The 16,772-nt window shown below is 36.1% G+C and overlaps 1 protein-coding gene across 7 annotated transcripts in view; it reads right to left on the bottom strand.

Annotated features, from left to right (window-relative positions):
• Positions 1 to 16,772, bottom strand: part of LOC149773699 (dystrophin-like) — a 494,817-nt gene that overhangs the window by 172,935 nt on the left and 305,110 nt on the right. For all 7 annotated transcript variants that reach the window (XM_089946224.1, XM_089946223.1, XM_089946219.1 and 4 more), the window contains 2 exons: positions 15,821 to 15,975; positions 10,916 to 11,105 (listed from right to left, as the gene is read on the bottom strand). In XM_089946224.1, coding sequence (XP_089802350.1) covers positions 10,916 to 11,105; positions 15,821 to 15,975 — 345 coding nt within the window. The remainder of the gene's footprint in view (positions 1 to 10,915; positions 11,106 to 15,820; positions 15,976 to 16,772) is intronic.

Genomic DNA, 16,772 nt, shown 5'->3' with positions numbered 1-16,772 from the left:
TCAGAATATTTTTTAAAAATAACACGTTTCAAAGAATTTTAAAACAAAGATTCCTACAGTTTTATTTTTCATCTGTAATCAATACAAATCATGATATTGTTCGAAAGGTATATCCTTTCCATTTTCTGAAAAAATTCTTCACGGAATTAAAATGATAACAACAAAACTCAGCAACACAAGAGCTCATTTACTTTGAGTAAATAAAACTGAATTTCAATTTTAATTCATTTATAGCAAGGCAAGACAATATTCTTGTGCAAGTAACTGCTAGCAATTTTCTGCTAGTCATTGTAGTTAAAGCATATAAATCTATGTATTTTTTAAAAAAATGTTAGGTAAAAAAAGTTAATTATGATTATCACTTAAATTCAGTTTGAAACTAACACTAATAAATGTCTGATTTTTGTTGTTGTTATTAGATATGATTATGCTTGTGATGACAGTTAAAGAGTTTTTCTATAAAAAATGTGCAGCATTTGTCACTGAGTGTAACCATTCTGGTACTATATGGGTAACACAAAATATCAAATAGCAACAGTTCATTTAAGTTCTATAACTGACAATTTGCATGATTGATTTGGCAAAACTAATATTAACAATTTAATACTTAAATCCTGCTTTTTGTTGTTTGAGATTCATTTTTATGTATTTCTGACAGCACCTTTTCATTAATTAGATAAATGTATACAAGAGGGACAATGATGTTGGGACATTCTAAAATATATTCATCCTGATGGGGAGAGAGATAGGAAGGGTGTGAATGAAAGACAGAAGGAAAAGAAACAAATAAAGTACGAAATAGATAATTTCAGTATCTCATTATGAAATATAAAGTAAAATGTTATATGCTCACTAGTTTACCCATTCTATCAATAATACTGTGCAGAAAATTACCCATATTGTATAGATGGAACTGATTTGTTGTTGTTGATGTATGGTTTAACACCATTTTCAGCACATGATAGGCTATACATGGTGGCCAGTATTAATGGTGGAGGAAGAACCCGGGAAAACCCCGGAAACAACCACCGACCCACAAGAAGCTACTGGCAAGCCTTCTCACATACCCACATTAGCCGAATCCATGACTCAAACCCAAACAGACAGAGGTGAGATGACAGTGATCCATAACGGAGAAAGTTTTGGACCACTCTCTCAATCGGGCCCCCCGAACTGATCTGTACTGGGTTTTCTGGTGCTTGGGATGTTAACTGAAACTGACATTTATTTACCTGCTCAAAATAACAAAGAGCTCATGTTGTCAAGGTTTGTAGTTCTCATTAATCTCGGGAGGGATTTTTTTCTTCTTCAGAAGAACTAGGATTATATATCCACATGACTGTGTTGAACTATATTTGACAATGCTGACTTACAGTTTAACCATGACTTCTACTGTATCATCATTTCGTTCCCCAGTTGGCCGAATGGTCCAAGGCCCTTGCCTTTACTGATCGCTCACACACACACACCTCTGGTTGCATGGGTTTGGTCTTGGCTCAACCAATGTTTATATGTGAGAAAGCTTGCCAGTCGCATCCCATGGATTGGTAGTTCTTCCTGGGCTCTTTTTCCACCAAATATACTGGCCACCAAGTATTGGCTATTGTGTGCTGAAAAATGGCATTAAACCCCAAGAAACCAAACCAAACCAGCATCATCATTTCTATAATGTAGACTGCAATGTGTTATGAATATTCATTCTTGTAATACCAAACAGAGTCCAAGATAAATAGCCAGAATTATCCATCATTAATCAAATCTAAATTCAATGCATCTCCAGCAACATACTGATCCCCTGTCTCTATTTATTCATACAAAATTCATGCTCTATGGATGCTGAAATAGGACGCTCCACTGAAACACTATCAACTAAATTTTACATCATGATATTTGGATAAGGTTGGCTGCATCTCAATCCATTCAATTAGTTTACGAATCAAGCTAAAAGACCGATTTTCTACAGTTCTGAAACGAAAGTAAGCATATGACTCCATATGTAAGCAGATTGTCTGTTCTGGTTTATCTTTTATTCAAATGGTTTTTCATGTTCAACCCATCCTGATCATTGTACAAATATGATGGTATAGTTATAATCAGCATGCACAAAATTCACTTGTAGAAAGACAAATATAAACCACATCAAACTCTATGTAATTTTTGTACACACACTTGAGAACATTTTAAGGTTATTTAAAAAAAGTGAGAAAATTACAACAATTTGAATTAAAAGTCAGAAAATCTCACAAAAATCATGTGTATTACAAAGCTAAAATAATTCCTGTTTAATAAACTGAATTTCTGAAATCATCAGCTAAAAGTCTTTGTGACATATACAACTTAACTAAGCAAATTTCCATAGCATTACTTTTATTAATTGTTTGCACAGACTATATATCTTTAGTAACTTGTAACCAATTTTTACAGTAAACTAAGCTGTCCCAAACATGAAGATATTAGGTTTGTAACATTCTGAATGTGATGATTACATATATTACATTATCTGAGGGGCCCCGAGTGGCCGAGTGGTCTAAAGCGCTCTTTGTTACAAATCAATGCTGTCTCACCTCTGTCTGCGGCCGTTCGAGTCTAAGATTCAGCCAATGTGGGTATGTGAGAAAGCTTGCCAGTAGCTTCTCATGGAAATTGAGGAAATAATTGGTCATGTTTATTATAACAACACAAAAATAGAAATTACTTTGATCAATTTATTGTTGAGAAGGCTCAAATGTCATGTTCATCCAAAGATAAAATCCAAGCCTGATGCCAAGTCAACCCTCCAGTTTTACATTTTTTCAAACTATTTACTGAAGAAGATCCACATATTAGAGGCTGGATAAGCACAATTTTAATTTTACAATCAGCAAAACATTATAAGAAGTCTTTTAGTGAAAAAACCCATAATGATATGGGCATTCATGTGGAAGATGTAGCAATAACATGATTTTCAAGCTGGCCATTGTGGCAGCTATATTTAACCCCAGATCAGCACAATTTTCATTTAGAACCAAACAGCCATCAACAGAAGTTTTTTGATGAAAACCCCATGTCCATATGACTTTGAATTCAGGACAATCTTGATGACAAGAATTTCAAGACAGCTGCTGTGGGAGCCAAAACAAATGCCAGATCGGTACCATTTTCATTTAGGAGCAACTAGACCAGGGGTGGGCAAACTACGACCCGCAGGCAGCATACGGCCCACCAAGGGCTTTCATGCGGCCCGCCAAGGGTTTTCATGCGGCCTAGGAACAAGTCATCATTCGCACCAACTCTTTTTATGTTACTGTTTATCAAATAAATGTGCTTCTTTTGAAGTTTAAGTTTTCAAAATATTAACAACTGAAAAATAATTAGATGTTATTTAGAAAAACCTTTGGTTTTTGCTATTTCAAATATTAATTATTTTACTTAATGAATTATGCAGCCCATGACAAGGTGTAAATTTGTGTATGTGGCACTTGCACTGAAAAGTTTGCCCATCCCTGAACTAGACATATCATAAAAATTGTCTTTTAGGGTAATTCCCATGGTGACATGACCATCCATTTTGGCAGAGTAGCAATAACATGATTTTTAAGATATCCGCTGTGTTGGCCATATTGACTGTTAAAGCAGTACCATTTTCATATAGGACCAACTACACAAGGGAATGTTTCATGACAATCCTCCAAGCAGGAGAAGTAGCAATAACTAGCACTAATGGCTGGCTGGCTGGACAATGAATATAACACCATCCCATAAGCTCTTCTGCACAGCTAAAATTGAAGTACAAAAATTCTTTTGTTTATATGGCTTATTTTAAGTGAAATATTGCCTGTTTTAGACAGTGGCAGGAAGCTGGATTTATTGACTTTTACTTCTGAACGCTTAACAGTTCTTACATCAATTTAACAGCTCTCAGACATGAAAACATCATTTTTTAATTATAGAATTCATCTCACACCACTCTGAGATACTTCGTGGATCCTACATTGTGTGAATGCACACTCAAAATTCTAAATTTTCTATTGCATGCAGCCATTAATACCCATACTAATGGACTTTTTTGAAGATGATTGTAGATTTATGAAAACATAATTCCTTTGTGGCACAAGAAATGCTATAAAAGGCAAGAAGGCAAAGTGGAAATGATCTACTTTCATTATTTCTATTCAGATCCCATTTGTCATTAAATCAGCAGCAAACCGCACCAGTGGCCTAGTGGTTAGATCATCCGCCTCGGATGTGGAAGATTGTGGGTTCGATCACTGGCCCAAAGACTTACAAAAATGGTACTAACAGCTCCCTCACTTGGTGCTCAGCATTAAGAGGTTTAAGTGTTAGGAATGGTTGGCCTGGTGTCAGGATAACGTGACTGGGTGAGACATCTTGATGCATGTCTGCGGCATGATGCATCAGTGCAAGACATCACTATAAACTGCCACATTGCAGACATCATAGCAATACGACTAAAACATTGTTAAAGCTACGATAAAAATCCAAATCACACACACACACACATCAAGTCAGCAATGGTGTTGATGTCTCATTCACTATTACACGATGCAATTTAGTAAAGGACAATGGACCAATTTTTTAAATTGGTGGAACCTTCCTTCAAGGCAGAGATAATTATTAAATGAACAAGGAGACAGCACTGCCCTGGTTTTACCCCATTCAAATACCCTTGTTGTTTTAATGCAGTTTTTGCAATCCCTGACTGCAGACCATACTATGCACTGAACTGCGGTATAGTGAGAACTGCTTTATATACTGAACTGCAGTATAGTGAGAACTGCATTATGTACTGAACTGTGGTATATCAAGATCTGCTTTATATACTGAACTGCAGTATAGTGAGAACTGCATTATGTACTGAACTGTGGTATATCAAGATCTGCTTTATATACTGAACTGCAGTATAGTGAGAATTGCATTATGTACTGAACTGTTATATATATCAAGATCTGCATTATATAGTGAACTGCAGTACAGTGAGAATTGCATTATGTACTGAACTGTGGTATACTATGACCTGCTTTATATACTGAACTGCAGCATAGTGTGAACTGCATTGTGTACTGAACTGGTTTATCAAGAACTGCATTATACACTGAACTGCATGTGTAATGAGTGTACATGCATTGGGGATGGAGGTGGAGGTGAAAGGAGTATAAACAAAATGCAAAATGTATAATAATAATTTCAGTTTTTGTAAATTTTATTTTGTTGTTGTTGTTGTTGTTCTAGGGTTTAACGCCATTTTTCAGCACAAGATAGGCTATACATGGTGGCCAGTATAACTGGTGGAGGAAGAACCCTGGAAAACCCAGGGAAGAACCACCAACCCACGAGAAGCTACTGGCAGGCTTTCCCACATGCCCATGCTAGCCGAGCCTTGGACTCGCACCCACGCAGACAGAGGTGAGATGGCAGTGATCCGGAACGGTAAGCGCTTTAGACCACTCGGCCAAATTTTTTTTTTGTAACATCATGCTATCTAAAAGCTAATTTTTGCAAACAATAATGTTTTAAAATGGGAAATAAATATGTCTTACTAAGCTTTATGGTGTTTTCCTTCAACCCAAATTGTCATACATTTGCTAGACCAGTTAAAGTAAAATGGTTTAATTTTGATCACTGGGTCCCAATTAAAGTAAAATGGTTTAATTTGATCACTGGGTCCCATATACCTATGACAAATAGAGTTATAGTAACATCTGTATAACTCAACTTGAAAGAACTCCTTAAAACTGTGTCCTGGCATCCGTTTAAAAAAATGCATTTTTTTAGAGTTGTTCAACATGTACAACAATATGACCAAAACAACTGGTAAATAAACAGATAGCAATTTACATGTATGCAATCAAGTCCAGAAAATACATTGTATATCAAACACTATGGTCCAAACATGGGTGCTGCATTTAATGAAAGATTATGGATGAAGGCATTCACAGAACCAAACATGCTTCTAAATTAACTTGCCAACTCATGCAATTATGTGCAACAGTGTTCCATTACCATGAGATCAATACTGGTTAAAGTGGCTTGTTAAAGATATAGATTATAATTTGTGCAGACTATCTATCAGATATGAATCAGTAGAGTTCTACTTGCAATAACAACAGCCTGGATATATCTGGAAAAATGTTTAGAATCTATAAAACTTTCATGATTGGATTTGGTTAACTTCATTTACAAAACCAAGTTATCAGTGATTATGAATCCATCTCATCATGAAAGGACTGAAAGATTAGAAACAAGAGTAATGTGAGTGGCACATTAAAAGCCTATGTCCTGTTCAGTTCTCTTCTATGTTATGTAAGTGAACATTTTTAGCAGAAACTATTTTTCTTTCTTTAGTCACAATGACCTTGACTTTTGACCTCCAAAACAATGGGATTCTTCCTTACCTTAAATGCCATACACAAAATGTGGGTCAGGTCTGTGATACAGACCAAAGTCATTGTACAAAACTATTTAGTCATAATGACCTTGACCTTTGGACTCCAAAATCAATAGGTTTATTCCTTACCCCAAAGTGTTCAAGCCATCCACAAAATCTGATTGTTAGGTGATGTAAAATTGATGTTAGTGTAAAGAAACCACTTTTTCTTGTTTCAGTGGAAGTGACTGACCTTTGACCTATTTGACACCCATGTCAGCTGGGTTCTTCCCAAACACTGACAACCTGTTGTAAGCCCAAAATCAATAGGTTTCCTCTTTACCCCAAGTGCAAGCTATATACAAAGTTTGGTAACTCAAGATGGTGGAGAACTCAACTTGTTGTTTGGAAACCATTTCTCTTTAATAACTCGCTGTGACCTTTTGAGAATGAAACTGATAACTTTCTTCCTTACCACAAGTGCAAGCCATCAACAAAGTTTAGCAGATGGTGGACATCTCAGGTTAATTGTGCAGAGACAAAATTGGCAACACATGGATGGATGGATGGACAACATCATGGATGGTGTATAAAAATGTGTTCATATGACATTAATGCTCCCATTATTATGGTGTATTGAAAAGACCCTGGTTCAACATACAAATGAACAGTTCTCAAACAAAGGTCCAAATAAGCCCATGAAACTATTGTGCAGTAAAACTGAATTTGACAGAAGCTTTGGCCAGTTTAATTATACTAATTGTTAAGATCCTTCATAAATATTAATGGCTAGATGTTAGATTCAAGGTGAAAGGATGACTGCGACTGGACAGAACTTGCAGGGATGATATACACAGACATAGATAATAGTACATGCAACTGGAAAGAGTATTGAAACAACATAAAAACTATTTACTGTCATCAAATTGCTAATAGTAATTTTTACATAAGAGCCCACAATATTTTTTTCATTTTCATGACAATTCTAGTTCTGAACATACAAGATATTGAAAACTTTATAAAGCAAAGGTTAATATTATTTATCATATATATATATATATATATATATATATATATATATATATATATATATATATATATATATATACAGTGTGACCCCGCTATAGCACACTCCCTTATAACATGAATTCGGATATAACACGGTCACGGCGTGGCTCCAGAAATTTCAAATACACGATTTTTCTCGTACACACAAAAAAATATCTTTCTGAAAAGTACAACAACAAAAAATGGAAAAAAGTTTATTATCATTCTGGGAAAGAGAGTGTGCATGAATAATACAAGATGATCGTGGAGTGGCACCTGAAATTTTATATGTATTTTTCTCATACATGAAAAAATAATTTTTTCTTCTTAAAAGTACGAAAAATGAAGTGTAAAATGTTTATTCTAGGATCGCATAGGGCTTCACCAATGTCACAAACTGCAATTTTATTTTTCTTATTGGCAGCAAACTATAACATCTGGCGATTATTTTTTTATTTTCGACATTGTTGGCTGTTTAAACTTGTATATACAAACATTAGTTTGGAGTGGAGAAATTCAGATTCCCCATGAAAGGAAGCTGCAAACTTGATATAAAAAATGCACTGAAATGTATCTATTGTTACATAAATTTCTTTGTCCATATTGACAAACCATCTTGACAGTGGATTGTTATATCATAATCTGCTTATGTTGACATCAAGTATGAGATACTGTATGTTATGAGATATCTGCTTTTTTGTTGTTGACATTTCTGGCGGTGGAGATGAACCGGATGAGGCATTATCTCATAATCTTTCTTTTGTCAGATTTTCAGCTGCTCACTATTAATTAATATATTTACATAGACGGATGTTTGTGTGTGGATGGTATGTAAAATTCCTCGTCTTTCCATTCAGAATACCCATATTTTCTGTACTAATCCTTGTCGTCAGACCAGAACACGTGCATCTCTATCGTCCATTGACCCTTTGTTACATTTCTGATGCACGAGTGAAAGCAGCATCACTCCGCTACAGTTTCTTCAGCTAACTGACCCGGTAGCTTATAACACAGTTCGGTCGATAACAGTCGGGTTCTATGCCTCCCAACTACTGTGTGCAGGGTCAGCCTATCTATCTATCTATCTATCTATATATATATACATATATATATATATATATATATATATATATATATATATATATATATATATATATATATATATATATATATATATATATATATATATTCGAAGTTCTCACTGTCTCAAACTTGAGTGAATAATCAACAATTTAATGAGACAAGAAAACTATCAAGAACATGGCTACAAACTACTACCAATGAAGGAAGCATCAAGATGAAATTGACCACCAAATCTGTATTTCTTTAAAGCAACGTATGTTTAGAAAGTACCATTACTATAGCGCCATGAACAAAGTTCTGAAATTATACACTCTGTGGTTTGCTATGAGAAAAATGGTCTATCCATTCCTCCAATTCCTGGATCTTGAATTCCTTAAACATTTTTGGCAGGATAATAAGTAGTAGTTTTCCCTGGAAAATTGTACCTGATTTTACTCGTCATATAAACTGCTACTTTTCACCCATTACAGTCTAATCAACCTGTTTTATTTTATCTACACTGTTTTTATGCAATAGGAAACTACATTCTATGCATTAGTCTATCATACTGATACTGAAAACAAACTTTCTACCTTTGTCCAAAAAAAAAACACCTGATCATTATAGTCAGGAAGTATGGCTCTCCTATACAGTGTTATAATCAGTGAGTAATTTTGTGACTACCCAGAAGAGCATAACAGTGAGCTGCCCTCTACAGCATTATATTGAAGGATCTTTGGGGGGGGGATCTCATGAAGAGCAGTATAGTGAGAGGATCACTGTTATGAATTCCCTAAACAGCAATGAAGTCAGAGAATACTTGTTTGACTCTTCTGAAAATCATAACTGTGATGGATTACTTTTATGACTCCATTGAAGAGCATTACAGTAAGAAATCACTGTTATAACTCCCCTCAACAGTTTTATATTGAGGGAGCACTTTAAGGCACTCATCAAAAGCATTTTAGTTAAAATACTTTATTGTGTCCATTAATAGAATTATAACTATGGAGTACTTTATGACTTATTCAATGGCATTATAGTGAGAGAGCATTTTTCAGCTTTTTCAACAGCATCAGTGAATTATAGTGGGGGAACACTGGCTCATTCAGTAGCAATATCATGAAGGAACACTGGCTTATTCAATAGTATTTTAGCAATGGAACACTTTACAGCTTATTCAACAGCACTATAATGAGGGAATGATTTACAACATATAGTGAGACAGCACTTCATGGCTTATTCAACAGCATTATAGCAGGAAGTACTTTAAGACAACCATCAACAGAATTACATAGAGGGAACTATTTATGGCTTATTTAACGGCATTATAATGAGGGGAAAATGTATTGCTTATTCAACAGCATTACAGAGATGGAAACATTTATGGCTTATTCAATAGGATTATAGGGAGGAAGTACTTCATGGCATTTAGCAATAGCATTATACAGAAGAAACCATTTATGTCCTATTTAACAGCATTATAGTGAGAGAACATGTTATGGTTTATTTAGCAGCATTATAGTGAGGAAAAAGTTTATGGCTTATTTAGCAGCATTATAGTGAGGAAACTGTATGGCTTGTTCAATAGTATTATAGTAAGAGAAACATTTATGGCTTATTCAACATTACAGTGAGGGAACATTGTATGGAATATGGGCAGTGCGTCTGCTGTATCAAGATCTCCATCCCACCCCAACCCCAATATATCTCTGTGGTATGACAGTGTCTGAAGTAACAAGATCCCCACACCTTTCTTAGCTCCGTGGTAGAAGCATATGGGTTGAGTGACCAAGCTATCAGGATCACACCCATCTGTATGGATCAATGGAGGATGCATGTAGGAGCAGTGTCAGTGGTCTCAGGATATAGCACAGTGGTAAGAGCATATAGGCAGCATGTTAAAAGCAGGATCCTCCCATCCCTTGTACTAGGATCTCAAATCCCTGATTAGCACAGTGGTATGAATGTTTGGATAGTGCACTAGAGGTTTTAGGTCCCACCCACCCAAGCAGTCACTGGTAAGAGAATATGGGAAGTGTGCCTAGGCACCAAGTACCCTCCTCTACCTACTGTATAGCTCAGTGGTAAAAGCACAGGCCATTATGTTATCAGAATCCCATCCGCCCCCGCATGCTTCAGTGGTCAGGATCATATGGACAGTGTGTCAGATCTATCAGAGCCACCCCCACCCCTGTACAGTCCAGTGGTAGGAGTATATAGGCCGTATGTCAGAGGTATTATGATTTACCCCACCCCCTTTGTTCTTATTAATCAACATTTAACTTCCAATGTGTTGACAAGTGATTTCAAACAACAACAATGCATGGAACAATTAACTACATCAAACAAGGAAAACTTTCATAGCTGGAAGAACTTTGAGTAATTCAATTAGAAGCAATGACACAAAACTTCCAAGATATAAGAAAAAGCATTACTTACCCGAAACTGCTCTAGGTAGACGGAACATAGATCTTTATCTTCCAACACCTCATTCTTGCTGGTCTCCTCATCCAGACGCTCATAGCTGTTTTCTGTGGACTCCAACCAATGGAGGAACTCATCAAGTGCCAGGTCAAACTGCTGTGGACTCATGTCTGTTTTCTGTACCGCTTTCAAGTTTTCTGCCAACCTGTGAGAAAAGAATTCCTCTGTTCAGTTTAAATGACTTGAAATTTGCTCCCCTGCATTTCCAAGCAGCAAGTTAAATATGTATACAAGGATTTCTCAGAAAGAATGTAAATAAACTGCAAAGAGCTAGATCTGCCATTACTTAATATACTAAGAGATTGGGATCTATGCAGTTTGTTAGAAGCAATCCGTGAGAACATACAACTTCACATTATATGATGGTAGATCAGAGTCTATGTTGTTTGCAGTTGGACTCCACTTGTAAGTGAGTATATACGGTAGGTACAGTCACCCAGGTCTATGTTGTTTGCAGTTGGACTCCACTTGTAAGTGAGTATATACGGTAGGTACAGTCACCCAGGTCTATGTTGTTTGCAGTTGGACTCCACTTGTAAGTGAGTATATACGGTAGGTACAGTCACCCAGGTCTGTTGTTTGCATTTGGACTCCGCTTGTAAGTGAGTATATACAGTAGCTACAGTCACCCAGGGCGATGTTGTTTGCAGTTGGCCTCCACTTATGAGTATATATGGTAGGTACAGTCACCCAGGTCTATGTTGTTTACAGTTGGACTCCACTTGTGAGTATATACAGTAGGTACAGTCACCCAGGTCTATGTTGTTTGCAGTTGGACTCCACTTGTGAGTATATACGGTAGGTACAGTCACCCAGGTCTATGTTGTTTGCAGTTGGACTCCACTTGTGAGTATATACAGTAGGTACAGTCACCCAGGTCTATGTTGTTTGCAGTTGGACTCCACTTGTGAGTATATACAGTAGGTACAGTCACCCAGGTCTATGTTGTTTGCAGTTGGACTCCACTTGTGAGTATATACAGTAGGTACAGTCACCCAGGTCTATGTTGTTTGCAGTTGGACTCCACTTGTGAGTATATACGGTAGGTACAGTCACCCAGGTCTATGTTGTTTGCAGTTGGACTCCACTTGTGAGTATATACAGTAGGTACAGTCACCCAGGTCTATGTTGTTTGCAGTTGGACTCCACTTGTGAGTATATACAGTAGGTACAGTCACCCAGGTCTATGTTGTTTGCAGCTGGACTCCACTTGTGAGTATATACGGTAGGTACAGTCACCCAGGTCTATGTTGTTTGCAGTTGGACTCCACTTGTGAGTATATACAGTAGGTACAGTCACCCAGGTCTATGTTGTTTGCAGCTGGACTCCACTTGTGAGTATATATGGTAGGTACAGTCACCCAGGTCTATGTTGTTTGCAGTTGGACTCCACTTGTGAGTATATACAGTAGGTACAGTCACCCAGGTCTATGTTGTTTGCAGTTGGACTCCACTTGTGAGTATATATGGTAGGTACAGTCACCCAGGTCTATGTTGTTTGCAGTTGGACTCCACTTGTGAGTATATACAGTAGGTACAGTCACCCAGGTCTATGTTGTTTGCAGTTGGACTCCACTTGTGAGTATATACGGTAGGTACAGTCACCCAGGTCTATGTTGTTTGCAGTTGGACTCCACTTGTGAGTATATACAGTAGGTACAGTCACCCAGGTCTATGTTGTTTGCAGTTGGACTCCACTTGTGAGTATATACAGTAGGTACAGTCACCCAGGTCTATGTTGTTTGCAGCTGGACTCCACTTGTGAGTATATACGGTAGGTACAGTCACCCAGGTCTATGTTGTTTGCAGTTGGACTCCACTTGTGAGTATATACAGTAGGTACAGTCACCCAGGTCTATGTTGTTTGCAGTTGGACTCCACTTGTGAGTATATACGGTAGGTACAGTCACCCAGGTCTATGTTGTTTGCAGTTGGACTCCACTTGAAAGTGAGTATATATGGTAGATACAGACCCAGGTCAAAGAAAAAAAAACTGAATTATTTTCACATCACTTCTTTTTTTTTAAAATGAAGCAAGAAACTAAGAAAAAAACAAAGCTAGCTTTACCTTGATAGAAATTTTTACCAGCTATTTACAATTTCTAAAATTATAAAAATTACCCCCACTCCCATAATGACTTTTGCCAGGTAACTCACAAATCCACTGACAATGCAGGGTCAGTCATAGATCCTACAACTGGCTCCATTTGACTTTGCGGGGAAATTGTGATCAAAACTGGTAAAAGAAACCTCAAATATCCTTTATCATCGAAAATGATGGTTATTAACCCAGAAATCTGAATCCACATCATGAAATGCTTTGCTAATAATAGGTCAGGTATTTTTGTTTCCAAACAACACTCTCAGTACACTGTAAATAACAAAAATTGATGAAATTTCAATTAATGCAAATGTCATTAATGTAAAATGGTGTCAATACTTTAACAAATAAATTGATGCAAGTATTGTCAAGTGAGATTCATGTTTTACCTTCAATCTTTTATTTCACTTTTGGTGTAATCATCATAAACGTAATATGCAAATATGTATTAAAATGAGAAAAATGTCAATCTACCATCACAGCTTTGTCCACGAGTTAAGTGCTGACTGACCTTTGACTTGCGGAAGTATCTGTGGCATTGTTACATGACCTGCTCTGTATGATCGTGTTAATTATTTATTTCTGTATCAAATAAAATAAAGTGGAATAACAGAGAGTTATATGGATTACATATCCATCCTGCATTTGCAATCAGAGTTGTGTGTCTGGTGAACTCGTTTTAATTGATCCATCGAACACTGTTTTAAATATTGTTATTTAAGTAATGTAATCCAACTACTATATATTAGCCTACTCATTTACAACTGTTACCATAGACAGAAAAGCAGCCAAACGAAATAAACACTTGGTGAATAAAATGCTTTGTATCAAAGTGTGGTTCATCATAGATATGTGATTTCCAGAGTTTCAAGTGAACTTAAAATTCTTGAATTGGAAGATGAAGATTTCTTCAAAGATGAGAATAAGTTTACTACTTCTTGCATAGAGGATCTCAAATGGGTAACGATTTAATACTGAATTTATTAAACGAGTTGAGCAAAAGCTGGACATTATTCAACGAGTTTCATAAATTTAATATTTGAATCATTACTCATTTGAGATTCTTTTCTCACATAGTTTTTATATCAGTGGAAATTATTTAGATAGAAAGAAGAACGAATAATTTTGTTCATTCTAACAGTTGGTGCACCTTTCATTTCTTGTGCATAAAATATAGTCCCAAACAAAGTTGAACTAGTAAAAGCAGAATGTACATTTTTACAAACTATAAATCAAAGAAAAAGTTTCCATCCGAATAAACAGAATGATTAATGCTATGTGATGCCACATTGATACGGCAAACAGTAGGCCTCGAGTACATGTCTACCCTAAAATGTCACTTGCAGAACTAAACATTACATTGTTGTGATTTTTATGTGAAATAGGATTACTGGATGCAGAAATTCCCACATTTACTGCAATGCATTTGTGACCGGATATTTACAGTATTTGACTGGAACAATGAACTGTACAGAATACACAAACAAATTTCTTTTCGAGTCAGATTTGCATCCCATATATACTACATAAAGATGCTGTGGTTGGATAAAGTTCTGTCAGTTAGGAGACCCATTTATGTCCTAATTCTTCTGTGAACAGAGGTGAGTTTATTTAATTCTGTAACTTAACATTTAAACCACGCTTGTATATACGGTGGACTCTGTATATATATGTTACAGATATACCACTCCCTCATCCAACCACGCCATCAGATAAGCAAAACCTTTAGTTTTACTTCTTCTTATTGTTGTTCTTGTCTTGTAGTTTTATGCCATTTTTCTCATTATGATATTCTTATACATGATATAACAAACCCTTGTAGGGGTTACATATCAATATTCAGACAGCCGAGATAATTTTTCCTCCATTTCCTTTCATGAGTCGAGTTCAAAAATGGCCACCCAAAAAGTTCATTTAAAACCAAACATTCCAGAAGGTGGTGCTAAAAAAAAAATTCCCATGATCCCAGCCAATCAGTAAAGAGGATACTGCACAATAGTTTCATGGGCTTATTTGGACCAATCAGAATCACATAAAGTGATATTTTAACATGTGGTAATATCAAAAATATGAAACTATAGGAAAACTATACCTACTATGTGATAAAATGAAGTTATGACATCAATATTTTACTAAGAGAACAATCTAAAAAAATGAAGTTTTGACATTGATGTAGTTTCACGAGATAAATATTTTTTAAAAAGGATCCTTGTTTTATGATGAATCAACAACAACAAGCAGTGACATAATACACAGTGTTTTCATATACACATAATGAGTTCTTGAAACCTTGTTGTCTAATGTAGAACAAAGAAGTTTCGACATTAACTGTGTCTTCAAGTAATAAATATCCCAATCATGTTTTGCTGTGAATCAACAACAATGTAATGACATAATACAATATTTTCGCATGCATGGCTATTGAAACCTCTTCAACTGATGTTGTTAATGATCCTTTCAGAGATTAGGTATATTGAAAAAAAAGATAACTTGTACAAAAAAGCATACAACTTCATTAGAAAAAGCTCTTTACTGAAAATTATTTCAATATAAAAAAACAAGTTTTAGCCCTTTAGCCATTAAACAGCCCCATTACTCCACTTCACCCAGTTTTTCTCAGTGACCAGTGGGGATGGCATCCCCATCTTAATGTGTTTGATGTCCCTCAGAAACTTCACTTATAGTGCAGTTATATTTTTGGACCCAGTTGAACAAAAGTTATTGAAGGAGAGGTGTAGCAAGAATTTCCTATAGCCTACCTGTTAAGAAGTGTTGACCACCTGTTCATGACACGTTCTAGTTTCAGCTTGATAGAGCTTGTGTCATCCTCCCTGTATTCCTCCACTAACTTGTCAGCCAGTTTCTTCAGACTGTCTGCCTTCTCCTGCCACTCCCTTACCTCACCCTCCAGGGTCTAGAAACCAAAGAAGTTGAGATCTTAGGCAGCTGAGAGAAACATATGCTAACGGTGTATACAGTGCAACTTCACTTATTCAGATTATTCAACACCAAATTATCTGAACATATTCTTCTCATTATAAATGCATTTTCGTCTTCTTCATAAAAATCACAATTTGAGTTAAAGGAAGACATGGTAACCGAGCTGGTAGCGCATCTGACTTGTCATCCAAAGGACACAGGTTTGTCCTTGGAAAAGGCACTTACCTCCCATTTCCTTGGCATGATATAAGCAAATACTGCCGAAATTGCTGTTTAAAACCAATTAACAGCAGCAACTGATCAAATTAGAGACACAAGTGATGCTACAATCATTCATCTGGTCCACATTAATGCATAGAAATTAAATAAAATCACAATTAGTCAGGTATCAATGTTAATAACCACTGATACTGGGATTACATCCAGCCAATTCCAATAAATTTATGCAATTATGCCAGACTGATTTTACTTTTGAAAACTTGAAATGTCTTGGCACTGGCATAAATAACCTTATACCCTGGTATTCCATAAACTGGCTCCTTTTTTGGGCGATATTTTGGGGGATAGTAAAATGGTGGGACAAGATAACAAATGAATGCACAGATAAGAACTATAACTGAATTTAATGCAAAATTCTTCAATAGTCTTTCAAATTTCAATAATGAGGAAATCCTTACTGTAGAATAGACTTAAACAAAATGACAGAAGATAAACCTGTAGTTGCATTAGTAGGTGGAGGAACAATGGGGTAGGAGGAATTGCAGCAATAGC

Source organism: Sinohyriopsis cumingii, unplaced genomic scaffold (genome assembly GCF_028554795.1).
Source record: "Sinohyriopsis cumingii isolate HCF-2022 unplaced genomic scaffold, ASM2855479v2 utg000622l, whole genome shotgun sequence".
Classification (NCBI taxonomy): domain Eukaryota; kingdom Metazoa; phylum Mollusca; class Bivalvia; order Unionida; family Unionidae; genus Sinohyriopsis; species Sinohyriopsis cumingii.
The sequence above is the reverse complement of the archived record's forward strand: the minus strand, read 5'-3'. Positions and strand labels throughout refer to the sequence as shown.